This window comes from Xenopus tropicalis, chromosome 9 (assembly GCF_000004195.4).
Source record: "Xenopus tropicalis strain Nigerian chromosome 9, UCB_Xtro_10.0, whole genome shotgun sequence".
Taxonomy (NCBI): domain Eukaryota; kingdom Metazoa; phylum Chordata; class Amphibia; order Anura; family Pipidae; genus Xenopus; species Xenopus tropicalis.
The window spans coordinates 66,394,099-66,406,967 of NC_030685.2; the positions used below are offsets into that span (position 1 = coordinate 66,394,099).

At 40.3% G+C, this 12,869-nt stretch overlaps 1 protein-coding gene across 5 annotated transcripts in view; it reads left to right on the forward strand.

Moving 5' to 3' along the window:
• The window catches only part of gpr155 (G protein-coupled receptor 155), a 31,620-nt gene that overhangs the window by 16,104 nt on the left and 2,647 nt on the right, over positions 1-12,869 (forward strand). The window contains exons 9-16 of one of the 5 annotated variants that reach the window (XM_002934615.5): positions 743-833; positions 2,247-2,454; positions 4,702-4,797; positions 5,137-5,270; positions 5,482-5,577; positions 7,549-7,613; positions 8,235-8,375; positions 10,250-10,396. In XM_002934615.5, coding sequence (XP_002934661.2) covers positions 743-833; positions 2,247-2,454; positions 4,702-4,797; positions 5,137-5,270; positions 5,482-5,577; positions 7,549-7,613; positions 8,235-8,375; positions 10,250-10,295 — 877 coding nt within the window. In that variant the 3' untranslated portion in view covers positions 10,296-10,396. Of the gene's footprint in view, positions 1-742; positions 834-2,246; positions 2,455-4,701; positions 4,798-5,136; positions 5,271-5,481; positions 5,578-7,548; positions 7,614-8,232; positions 8,417-10,249; positions 11,724-12,869 lie in introns of those variants that run through there. The other 4 variants (XM_031893230.1, XM_012971215.3, XM_031893231.1 and 1 more) reach the window with 4 other exon arrangements.

The window sequence follows — 12,869 nt, forward strand, 5'->3', positions numbered from 1 at the left end:
GCCCGCGACAAATCTCCTGTGTCTCAGGCGACTAATCTCCCCGAAATGCCATCCCACCGGCGAAAATGTAAATCGCCGGTGGGATGGCATACGCGGCAGTGCGATTTCAGTGAAATCGCGGAAGTTGCCTTGAGAGGAAACTTCCGCAATTTCACTGAAATCGCGCCGCCACGTATGCCATCCCACCGGTGATTTACATTTTCGCTGGTGGGATGGCAATTCGGGGAGATTAGTTGCCCGCGAACAGGAGAGATTTGTCGTGGGCGACTAATCTCCCCGTGTGCCAGAGCCCTTAGTGTGCTATAGAATGGACAGTTCTTAGCAACTTTTCAATTGGTCTTCATTCTTTATAGTTTTTTAAATTTTGCCGCCTTCTGACTCAAATGGGGATCACTGACCCCAGCAGCATATAAACTATTGCTCTGTAAAGCTACAATGTTATTGTTATTTGCTATTACTTATCTTTTTGTTCAGACTCTTTCCTATTCATATTACTGTTTCTCATTCAAACCACTTCCTGGTTGTTAAAGCAATTTGGATCCTAGCAACCAGCTGACCTTGAAAAATGAAGAGCTGCTTAACAAAAGGCTAAATAGTTTAAAAACCACTAATAAGAAAAAATGAAGACCAATTGCAAATTGTATCGGATTATCACTCTCTGCATCATATTAAAAGTTAATTTAAAGGTGAACAACCCCTTTAATATGACGAGTTACTATATCCTTTGGTTTCCCCCACCCAGTGTCCCTGTACTAGTTGTGTGTATACTGCTGAGTGCTGGGGAGCGTGACCTAGACAGTATTGACTCTGCTTTCTTCTATGGAACGTCCCAGGTAAGCTTGAAGTTCACCTATACAATACAGTAGTAGTATGGGGCTCATGGTGGCACACTTTGGCATTGGGGTGATGGTGGCACACTTTGAACAGTGTCACATTGTTTAGAATGTATTTTGCAAAGCAAAGACTTTAGTGAATTTAACAGGTCAATGAAAAGATGAGGGAGGATCCAGCCATGACGTAAATGAAAAATGAATTTCAATTGTGTTAAAGTTTGATGTTTATTATTTTTATTTACATTTATTTATAAAGCGCCAGAGTAACATATAAAGCAATCAATAACCGATACAATAGGTCAGTGCTGTCCAACTGGCGGCCCGCGACCCCCCTCTGTGCGGCCCCCCACCTGTCTGGCTGCTTTGATGGCTTACCTTTGAATAAGCATTAAATGGTATCAGTACTGTGATTAACTGCCCCCCTGCATGGTTCTCACCTCAGATTCAGGCTGTAATCCCTCTGTATTGTTTAAATATGTAATCCCCTGTGTTTTTCACACCTTTTAATCTCTGCATTGTTCACCCCCTGCAGTGTTCACACCTCAGGCTCAGACTGTAATCACTCCCATTGTTCACTTCCTCACACCTCAGACATAGGTACTGTAGGCAGAGTATGGCACATACAGCCAGCATAGGGCAGGTAGAGTATGGCACACACAGGCAGCATAGGTCAGGGAGGGTATGGCACACACAGGAAGGGTAGGGCAGGCAGAGTATGGCACACACAGGCAGGGTAGGGCAGGCAGAGTATGGCACACAGAGGCAGCATAGGTAAGGCAGAGTATGGCACACACAGGCAGGGTAGGACAGGCAGAGTATGGCACACAGAAACAGCATAGGACAGGCAGAGTGCTGCCTGTGTGTGCCATACTCTGCCTGCCCTACCCTGCCTGTGTGTGCCATACTCTGCCTGCCCTACCCTGCTTGTGTATGCCATACTCTGCCTGTCCTATGCTGCCTGTGGGAGGTGAACCTGGCAGGGGTTTGTTGTGGGAGTTTGTTAGCAGTTGGAAATAGCCATTAAATGGTCCCCAAGGTGTGAAATTATGTACTGGGGGTTGCTCTGCTATCCACAGGGGAGGAGGAGGCATATGGAATTTAAGGGTGTGTCTTAATATGACATAATTCTTTCACATTTGAATGATGGTTGATATCCCCACAGTAAGGACCAAGCATTTGGGATTTTGCTGTGCTACCACCATTGTGATAAAATAGGTGTGGTTTGAAGTGGGTGTGGTTTCAAAAAGGGGAGTGGTCAAAACTGGCTTCCATTAGCGGCCCTCCACCATGTATGCTAGAGAAATTCCGGCCCTCGGCACCGTAGAAGTTGGACAGCACTGCAATAGGTGAAGAGGGCCCTGGCCAAAACTCCTATCTCACTCTTTCCTTCTCTCTCTCACACACCTGCTCCAGATAATCTGCACAGCAGTGATCTTGTCCTGCAGTATATTGTTGTCAGGCATCTCTCTTATGTGTATGAGTCGAAGTGGCCAGGATGGGAACTACCACGTGTTGCTTCACTCTTCCCAAAACAACAGCAACAGGTCAGTCAACAACATGGAGGATTCAAAGCCAGACAGTCCTACTTTGGCCAGTACTTCTTCACTTTCAACAGAAAGAGGTAATACAAAAAAAAAATCCAGGTATTTTTAAATTAGGATTAATTAAAAAAACAAAATTGCTTTATAGACTCCTTTGTATGACATTACTTTTTTAATATCTCTTTGCTCACAGATATTTGTTATTTACTGTATGATATATGGCCCACCATATGGAAGACTTTGGTATTCCGATAAAGGGGATCTAAGACATTACATTAACATTTATTTATAAAGCGCCAACATATTCCGCAGCGCTGTACAATAAGTGGGTTACATACATTGGACATACAGAGTAACATATAAAGCAATCAATAACCGATACAAGAGGTGAAGAGGGCCCTGCCCAAAAGAGCTTACAATCTACAAGGAGAAAGGGTTGAGACACAAGGTGTGGGAATGGGCATGACCAGAGTTGTGAGAGGTGTGGCACAGGGTATTGCTAAACTAGATTAGGGTAAGCTTCTCTGAATAAATGCGTTTTTAGAGATCTCTTGAAGGCAGAGAGATTGGAGAGACATGAATTAAAGGGGACCTGTCACCCAGACATTAAAAGCTGTATAATTAAAGTTCTTTACAAATTAAACATGGAACCCAAATTCATTTTTATATATACATAAGACATCCAAACCCATTATAAAGGCATTTAAAAATCACAGCTGTCAATCATATCTTGTAGATTGTAAGCTCTTTTGGGCAGGGCCCTCTTCACCTCTTGTATCGGTTATTGATTGCTTTATATGTTACTCTGTATGTCCAATGTATGTAACCCACTTATTGTACAGCGCTGCGGAATATGTTGGCGCTTTATAAATAAATGTTAATGTAATGTAATATTGCCTTCCCCACCTCTATGCCTTAGGATTAAACTTTCCATTCAGCACTCACTTTTCCCTTCGCTCCTCACCATCTAATTGTGTTGCTAGTGCTTGGGCATTGGTATCAGCTCCCCCATTCTGGCACATACACAGATTGTGGGGTGATACAAAACTTGCCTTAATAACAGTATGGCATCTGCCTGCTTGGTGCAATTATGAATACCAAGGCTGAAGGAAATATAATTATAATTATATAATTTATACAGTGTAAGCGAAGTTTATTTTGCTTAACAAACACAATAGAAAATAATTTGAAATTGTATCTTTGGGTGACAGGTCCCTTTTAATGAAATCACTGGCACTAAGAGCACTTTTGCAACTTAATTTTCAAGTTTTAGTAGAAATTAGTAGTTTAATGGATATTAGCAGTTTTAGACCACTGAGTGTCAGTTAGTCTGTCTATGTGTTTGCTATGTACTTCCTATGCATTACCCTATGGTTGCTTACTCTCAGTTGAACAACAAGCTTGGTATTAGTAATCTAAAAATTGAAAACCACTAAAAATAGAACATTTCTGTAAATTGCAAAAGTGCTCAGTGGGCAATTTGTTTCATCATTTTAGTTTAGATTGCCTTAAAGGGACAAGTAACACCAAAAAATGAAAGTGTATAAAAGTAATTACTATATAATGTAATGCTGCCCTGCACTGGTACAACTGGTGTGTTTTCCTTAGAAAGACTACTATAGTTTATATAAATAAAGCTTCTGTGTAGCCACGTGGGCAGCCATTTACAGGAGAAAAGGCACAGGTTACTTAGCAGATAACAGATAAAACCCAATTATATTCTACAAAGCTTATCTGTTATCTGCTATGTGCCTGTGCCTTTTCTCCTTTTTCCCAACTTCAATGGCTGCCCCCGTGTTGACATAGCCGCTCATTTATATAAACTATATTAGCATTTCTGTTGCAAACTTACCAGTTTTACCAGCACAGGGCAACTGTACATTATATTTTAATTAATTTAAAACACTTTCCTGTTTTGGTGTTACTTTTCCTTTAAAAACCATTGTTTGAGAAAAAAGAAATACTGTACCCGAAGGGTGATCTAATAGATCTATGTGTGAATGTGCTGGGCACCTGCCTGAGATCTTCTGGTAGAACATAGTCTACCTTTTAGGCACCTGTGTTTTAAATCATGTTTATAAAATAGTTTAGAGCAGCCGCAGCCACTTCAGCTTTACCAGAACTCCAAGTATTCACCCTGTGCAGCTCTAGGAGTTACTGCTGGCAGTTGTGAGTTTTGCAAAATCTTGAGTGCCTAAGGTTGCCATTCTCTGGGTTACACAGTCCGTTATGTTCTGTCAAATAGAGTGTATATTATTCCCTGTATGTTCAACCCCCTGTACTTATTATTAAGTTATAGGTAAAGTGCATGGGTGTTCTTTCTGCAGATTTCTGTGCATGCAACAAGGAGAATGGAGATGTGTGTCCTTCTGTGGAGTCGGCAACTGCACTGAATATAAATACCCCTCCAAGCATTGAGGAAGGTACGGTGTCCTTGTTGGCGTAATGCCGGCTGAGTGTTATCTCCAAAATGACTGCCACATGTTTTTACACACATGGAATTCCTTGGAGGGTGGCAATATGAAAGGCGCCCCCCTTGAATAAAATATTTTCCTCCAGAGCTCTAGAGCTCTTCTTCTGTATTCTGTAAAAAAGGCACCAATGACATTATCAGTACAGTAAACATATTTGATTTTACTCTACTTAGCATTAGTACCTAATCACCTTTCTTACTAAAAAATAAGAGGAAAAAAAGGTTTTTAGATTCTAAAATTTTTTGGAAAGGAAACATCTTAACTGAAATGAGTTTTGCTCCCTTTAAGCTCATGAATGCCTCACACGCTGCAACACTCAGAGATGTTTATTATCCCAAGAGGAACAGCAGATCAACAGCGGGGATGGACAAATGGCCAGACACGTCTTACTCTGCCTGTTTCTTGTTGTCGGCCTTCTTGCTGTAAGTCTCTTATTTGCCTGTTAAAACAAACACATCAAAATAACCGGAGCCTGTGTTTTGTGAATAGATATTTATTAATGAGAATGGGAGTTGAGCACATTAATTCCTGTTTGCATTTATCTGTAGGCCCATCAGTAATGCAGTAAAATTGTCACTTTTTATAGCATTATAATCTATTGTCCTCTTTCTTGTTTATGATTTTTGTTTTCAGAATGTTTCTAGCTGTTTCTGGTGGCTTTTCAACAGGGAACCAGGAAGACTCTATGTTGAACTGCAGTTCTTCTGTGCTGTATTTAACTTTGGTCAGGTATGAATCTCTTCTGGCCCTGTTAATAATCCCCTGTTGAATTTTATTTAGTCTTTTTGGTAGTGCTCAGATAGGCAGACATTTTAACATTTTTCATATCATCTCCTGTTTTTTGGGGGGGATTCTGGTTATAATAGCTCCTATTGTTGATTTTGAAGTATGTAAAGCTGTAAAATAGCCACTGTAAAGGTCCAGCAAATATTTTGCTAGCTTTTCCCTGAAGGCATTCTAATAAATGTACAGATAGTATGTAGTGGAGGAAGGATTTGATGTAGTAGGCAAAGCCATCATGGGCCCCACATTTTGTTGAACTTAGCAGGTAAGGTATGGGACCTGTTATCCAGAATGCTGGGGACCTAGGGTTTTCCAGATAAGGGATCTTTCTGTAATTTGGATCTCCATACCTTAAGTCTGTTAAAAACCATTTAAATATTGAATAAACCCAATAGGCTTGTTTTGCCTCCAATAAGGATTAATTAAATCTTAGTTGGGATCAAGTACAAGGCGGGATCAAGTACAAGGCAGGATGAAGTATAAGGCACTGTTTTATAATTACAGAGAAAAAGGAAATCATTTTTAAAACTTAGAATTATTTGCTTATAATGGAGTCTATGGGAGATGATTCTGAACTTTCTGGATAAGGGATCCCATACCTGTACACCTAAAGTTCAAGTTGCGAGTTTATTCACTTAAAAGGGTTCGTGGCTTAGAGCATGAATCAAATAAAGTTCTTAGTTCTCGCTTTAGGTATGAATTAATCTACTAAGCCCAAATTTCAACCCTATAGTTCGACATGTGGGAGGGCAAATTCACCTGCCATACATTTAAAGGAGACATATCCTAAAAAAATTATGAATGTACCAGGGAATTATACTCCTCTAGATATAGAAGGATTGTGCTTAAAAAAGTTGTGTTTCAGACTGATTTATTGAGAAATTCCACAAAAACCCCACTAGCCCCGCCCATCTGTTCCACTTCCTGCTGGCTGAATTCTCTGGATGAGCTGGTAAGCCGGCGGCCCTCCGTACACTGCACTGTAGGATAGGAAGCAATCAGCAGCTAGGCTGCCCTGATAGGGAACTGAAGCCTGTCGGTGCTTGTGTGAGTGCAGGGCTGTGATTGGCTCTCCCCCTCCTTCTGTGCTTCTGGCAGGGACTGTTAGGACACGCCCACTCTTCATTTCACACTGGACAGAGAAGTGATAGGATCTATAGGGAGCTCCAATAAAGGGGCCATTGTTACAGAGAGGATTAATGTTTAGCCCAAAGGGAAACCAGCACCGGATATTATTCATAATTGCCTACAAAATTAGGGTTTTTCCCATTTATCCAATATTTCTCCTTTAACAACTTTAGATTCCAGATTTCTGTTTTGTTGGGCATTTTCAAGTGTAAAAATTCTTTACTATACATCTTGGAAGTTTGGGGTGTCTTTCTTGCCCACTATAAATATAGTTTTTTTGTGATTCAGTGAGCCAGAATCAGAAAAAAACTCAATTGAAGCCTGAGGGAAAATCTGGAGAGACATCTTTCTCATTAAATGTTGTAATTTGTCACTTACAATTATGATATGTCACATATAAGAGCTAGTTAAATTGTGCCAGATACCTCCTTGTACACATCCTCTTCCATGCCAGGAGTTAAACAATGTCATATGTATGAACTGGGTGGAAAGCATTATATATTTTTTGTAAATTAACAGTGAAAATGTGCATAATTTCAGTATGTACAAAACTAATTTAGCTCTAAATGGATTTCCCGGCATTCAGTGGACAACATTGTATGTTTGAAATCTCCTTTAAAAAGTGATGGTATGGAAAATCTAGAGACATTTTAGAATGCCTATGTCTCCTGTGTTCAGTAATCTCTTATGAATCCTGTATATCCGAGATGAGGATGCAGATGAATTGAAGTATAATTATATTATCAGAAAACAATCTACATTTCCTCTATATCTTTTTTTATTTTATAGGGTTTAATTTCATTTGCAATTTTTGGACTGGACAAACACTTGATTATTCTTCCATGCAAAAAAAGGTATGTTTGCATTCTTTCTATAAAGTCACAGGGAATGTTGTAACCGTTCATCTGACAATAGCCTGCTGCTAAGTAAAGTGTTTATTTTGCTTTATTTCTTGCCTGTCATTTATACCTCTTCTTTAGCTTTTTCTTCTTGCTCTGTTGATCTTTCTATTAAACTATAGTTCATGTGTGCTAGGAGCAGCACTTTCAAAGCAATGTAACAAGCATAGCAGGCCTTAAAGGAGAAGGAAAGGGGGGGGGGGTGCAAAAATGTCAGGCACCCCCCAGTGATTTTAATCACTTACCTGTTACTCCAGGCTAGTGCTTCTGTTCGCAAAAGGGCGCACCGGCCTGGGGTACATGCAGGTGACCAATCCTCTTTCATCTTCTTTCTTTGTGCCGGCTGAGCGTAGGCCCCAGAATCGTAGCAAAATGACAGAGAAGGAAGAGGATCACTCGCCTGCGTGTACCCCAGGCTGGTGCAATTTTCTGCTAATAGGAACACCTGCCCAGGGTATCAGGTAAGTTATCTTAATCACTGGGGGTGCCTAACATTTGATACCCCCCAGTGATTTTAACTTTACTTCTCCTTTAAGCTTTTGTTAATATATCCATTTATTCTCTTTGGTTTTCTAGACTTGAGTTCCTCTGGAACAGTCGGGAATCAAATGTGAATGCTGAAGAAGCAAGGCTGCCTGAAGATATACGAATGACTTGTCATCAGTTTGTACAGTACCACAAAGATCTTTGTATCCGAAATATAGTCAAGGAGAGAAGGTACGTGCTGTCATCTGACTGGGATTAAGTTGATTGGACAGGTTAGAAAATTTCTGTTGGATAATATAATATGAGCATGTATTGCCTATCTGACGATATCCTTGAGTGACCTGCAGTGCATTTCCGGGACATGACTTTCGTGGCCAAAACATTGTCAGATTTGTTATTTTTAGGACTTTAATCCTACAATTTCAATCTGAACGTTTTATATTGTTGTATTTAAGGAATCCTTTTCCCCCAAACAATATAGGTCTCTATAAAAATATATTGCATAAACAAGCTCATATGTAAAACCCTGCTTCATCTAAATGAACCATTTACATTCATTTAAGTAGTATGTGCTATTGGGTACTCCTAAATAGAGAATTGCCATTTTAAGAATTAAGGGCCGCTTCCTGGGATTATAGGAGTGCACACAAACAAGCCAAGGCACACATACATGCTAGGCCCCATCAGCCAATTAATGGACAGAGTTCTGCCTTTTGCTCCCACACTACTTCCTGTTACAGTTAGAGCTACATTATTTCCTGTCATGTGATCTCTGAGGGAGCACACAGCCCATCACTAAATGGCGGCTCAAGGGAAAAGATGTAGAAGAGCAATATGTACTGATATATATATTCCAGTTTGGAGATATTTTTTAATAGGTCACTTAACATAATATAAAGTATCTGTTGGTTATGTAAAATCTGAATGTGTAGGGCCAGCTTTACAATGGGATCTAGAAGATCAAATATAGTAGAGCTAAAGGATAAAATACCCTTTCTGCGGTCTCAGTCCGCCACAATAAAAACAAAGTGTCAAATTTGCTTAAGGAAATGGGTTCTGGTTTGCATAATATTTGCTAGAAATTACATGATTAATGGCACATTGAGAGAAAAAACACTATAGTGAAGTCCCCCAAAGTGTGACAGATTGGCACACTTTGGCACACTTTTTGGTGCCAGCATTGCCTGGATTTGCTCTCTAATTTCTAGTTTGTCAATACATGGAATTTAGTTCCTTGTCTAGTTAGGTGGGTGCAGGGACGCGGATTGTGCCTCCCCTGTCCTTACCTGCTTCAGTTATTCGTTTTAACATAATTGTGGTGCCTGAAAGAAATATAATTGCTTAACAACTCCACACCAAGAAATGGTATAATCTGAGAGTGTTTGAGTGGCTCCCAGTATCAATTTTTCAATCATCACTTGAATGAAAGTCATGAGACTTGTGCTAGTTTGTTAGCTTTTTGCTTTTCTCGGGTCACTCAAAAGCATACCTGGCTGCCTCGAAGCTTATCAGTAAAGCAAATATATAGGTGCCCGGGAGAAATGACAAGTGTATGTAAATAGTTTTTGGTAAATATTCTTTTAAGTCAAACTATATTAAGCACCTAGACAAAATTTCTAGCAATGTTTAACTACCATACAAAAAAGGACTTTTACAGCAGTTATATATAAGCTAACAACTGTCCTTCAGATGTTTTGTTTCCTTTACATCTTTATAATACAGCTTGCATTTTAAACTAACAATGCATTATATAATACACACACATTGAGGTTATGTAATAAAAGGCACTAAGGTTGCCCAGGAGCAGTAACCCATACCAACCAATCAGCAGGAAGCATTTACTGGTCAGTTGTTTAAAAGCAAACATCTTATTGGTTACTGCTCCTGGGCAAACTTAGTGCCTTTCATTACATATGGAGGCACTGAATCTTTGCCTGCTAGTTCATGACCCCCCCCCCCCCCCCCATTAAAAAATATATATTTTTTTTGCATTGCTGTCACAGTAACATCCTATAAATCTGTTTTGTTCTATCCTAATATACTTTTATCATGCTGTCTTTCCTGTCTTCCTCTCTGTTCCTCTTTACCTGCTGACCATTATGCAGCGCTGGTACAAGATTTACAGAACATATGGGTGAATCCTTCCTTTGACATGCAGGTGTGGTGCAAGGACCTCCCCAGGGGTCTTCTGGGGTTCCGACCTGGTGAGCTGGCTAGTGGAGGTGGGACTTGCTCCCGATCGAGGTGAAGCTGTGAAGTACGGAGAAAGGCTGCTCAAAGGAGGCGTCATCCAGCACATAACGGACGAATATGAGTTTAGGGATGAAAACTTCTACTATCGCATGCTGAAGAAGAGAAGGGTCCCGACCCAGAGCAGCTGCTACTGACTAGGAATTCTGCTAGGTTGCAGGATTACTCCTCATTATCAGAAGGATTTCATTCAAGTCCTTTTCTAGCTGTACAGGCTGACTTGTGAGAGTGTTTTCCCAGCCAATGCAGTACCATCCTTGTTATGTTTCAATAAGCTTGACATGTCAAAGTTCAATGCTGTTTTGCCAAACTGCACTGGAAATGCCCAGAATGTGCCTGGCTAATTTATACTTGAAAAACGCATATATTATTATCTAGATAATATGATTCAGGCACTGGTGTAAGTGGCATGACCATTCTCTAACATAAGCCATATATGCAGCCAATTCTTGATTATATAGGAATTTATTTTATGGATTGGCAAACGTGTTTCTGTACTCCTGCAACTAAGAGGCCATGAATGGGGCTAATTAACCCTTCTCCTTATTGCAATGCCATTAGTGGTGTGATTAGCCTACCCATGGTTTGTCAAGGCAGTTTCTTCTGTTTGATGCAGGAAGCTTTTTAGAAACACAGAAACTGAGCATTATCTTACCACTGACAAGACACAGAATGTGACTTGTTAAACCGGAGAAATGGCTTGTAACGGGGAAGTGCATATGCTACAGTGGCTTCTCTCTCTGTATTGGCTAAACAGATTGCACTGTTTTCACAGTTCTGGTGATAACCCAGTGTTGCATTACACTCCTAGCCATTGTATTGGGTAGGACTATTGGATGAGGCTTAGGGGGCAGATTTTTAAAAATGTGAGTTTAGCGCTTAATACACAAAAACTCACCCATGTTTTATTCGTTCCTGTGGGATTTCAAAAAGTGTATAAATCAGTTGGTGAATTCTTTCACCCCTTGAAAAATATGCTTCTAAAAATCCCATAGGAATGAATAGAACGTGGGCGAGTTTTTATGTATTAAGCTCTAAACTCACATTTTGATACATCTGCCCCTCAGATATGCAGCCACAAGTTGGTTTTATATAAAGGGTGTCTAATTTCAAGGGTTTAATATGGCCAGATAATAAATGCCTGGTAGCATTTAAAGATCCCAGTATTTGCATTGCTTCAGATATAATTGTTTTGTTACCTTGGTGGCTAATATTAAAGGTCTGCTAGTGTTTGGTGACCCTGGCGGCAAGGGTAACATTTCACCCAGGCACCCGTGTTTAATTCAGTATAACAGCCGCTTTTTTGGTAATTTATTTGCAGTAGAAAAAGAATGAAATGTTATTAAATAATTTAACTAATGTGCAAATGCTGCTTACTCTTCATCCCCAGTGATTATAATTACTTGAGAGCCGGGGTCAGTGTTCCTGTTTGCACTGGGCCGGGGTAATGCTGTAGGAGCACCACCTGTTCTTCTGCTACTTGGCTTTTTGGCCCAGGTGCTTATGCACAGTACATGCACACACAGAAATAGTCTACAGAGAGGATCCAGAGGCATGGTGCTCTTACATTAGAACCATAGGTCAGTGCAGTCTTCAATTACCTTTTCTTTTGTCTGAAACATGATTGTGACATCTGATATATTCATTTATACAAATAAGGCCTTACGTTGCACATAAGCAGAACACAAAGGTACACCCCAGTGATCATTGAAAATGTAGCCAATCACAGTCACCCTTTCTACTTAAGGTGGCCATACACGCTACGATCTGCTTGCTTGGCAGATCTATTCCCAATATCCCCATCTACGAGTGGGCAATATCGGGCTAATTCGGTCTATTTCGAATTAGAACGACGGGTATAGGTGTCCGTCGGTTCGGGGACTGCATCAACGAGCCAATGCAGTCCCAGATCTGACTAATTTTCAAACCTGCCCGATCGAGATCTGGCCGATTTCAGGCCAGATGTCGGGCAGGCCCGTCTGTGAACACATACCAGTTATCAAAGAGACAACAAAGGGGTGTCTCAGTCTGTGCAGTATTACTCTGTGATAGGTGTGTGAACACTATGGGGCTGATTTACTTACCCACGAACGGGTCGAATGGAGTCCGATTGCGTTTTTTTCGTAATGATCGGTACTTTGCGATTTTTTCGTATGTTTTGCGATTTTTTCGGATTCTTTACGAATTTTTCGGATCCAATACGATTTTTGCGTAAAAACGCGAGTTTTCCTATCCATTACGAAAGTTGCGTAAAAAGTTGCGCATTTTGCGTAGCGTTAAAACTTACGCGAAAAGTTGCGCATTTTTCGTAGCGTTAAGTTTTAACGCTACGAAAAATGCGCAACTTTTCGCGTAAGTTTTAACACTACGAAAAATGCGCAACTTTTTACGCAACTTTCGTAATGGATACGAAAAACTCGCGTTTTTACGCAAAAATCGTATTGGTAACGAAAAATTCGTACAGAATCCGAAAAA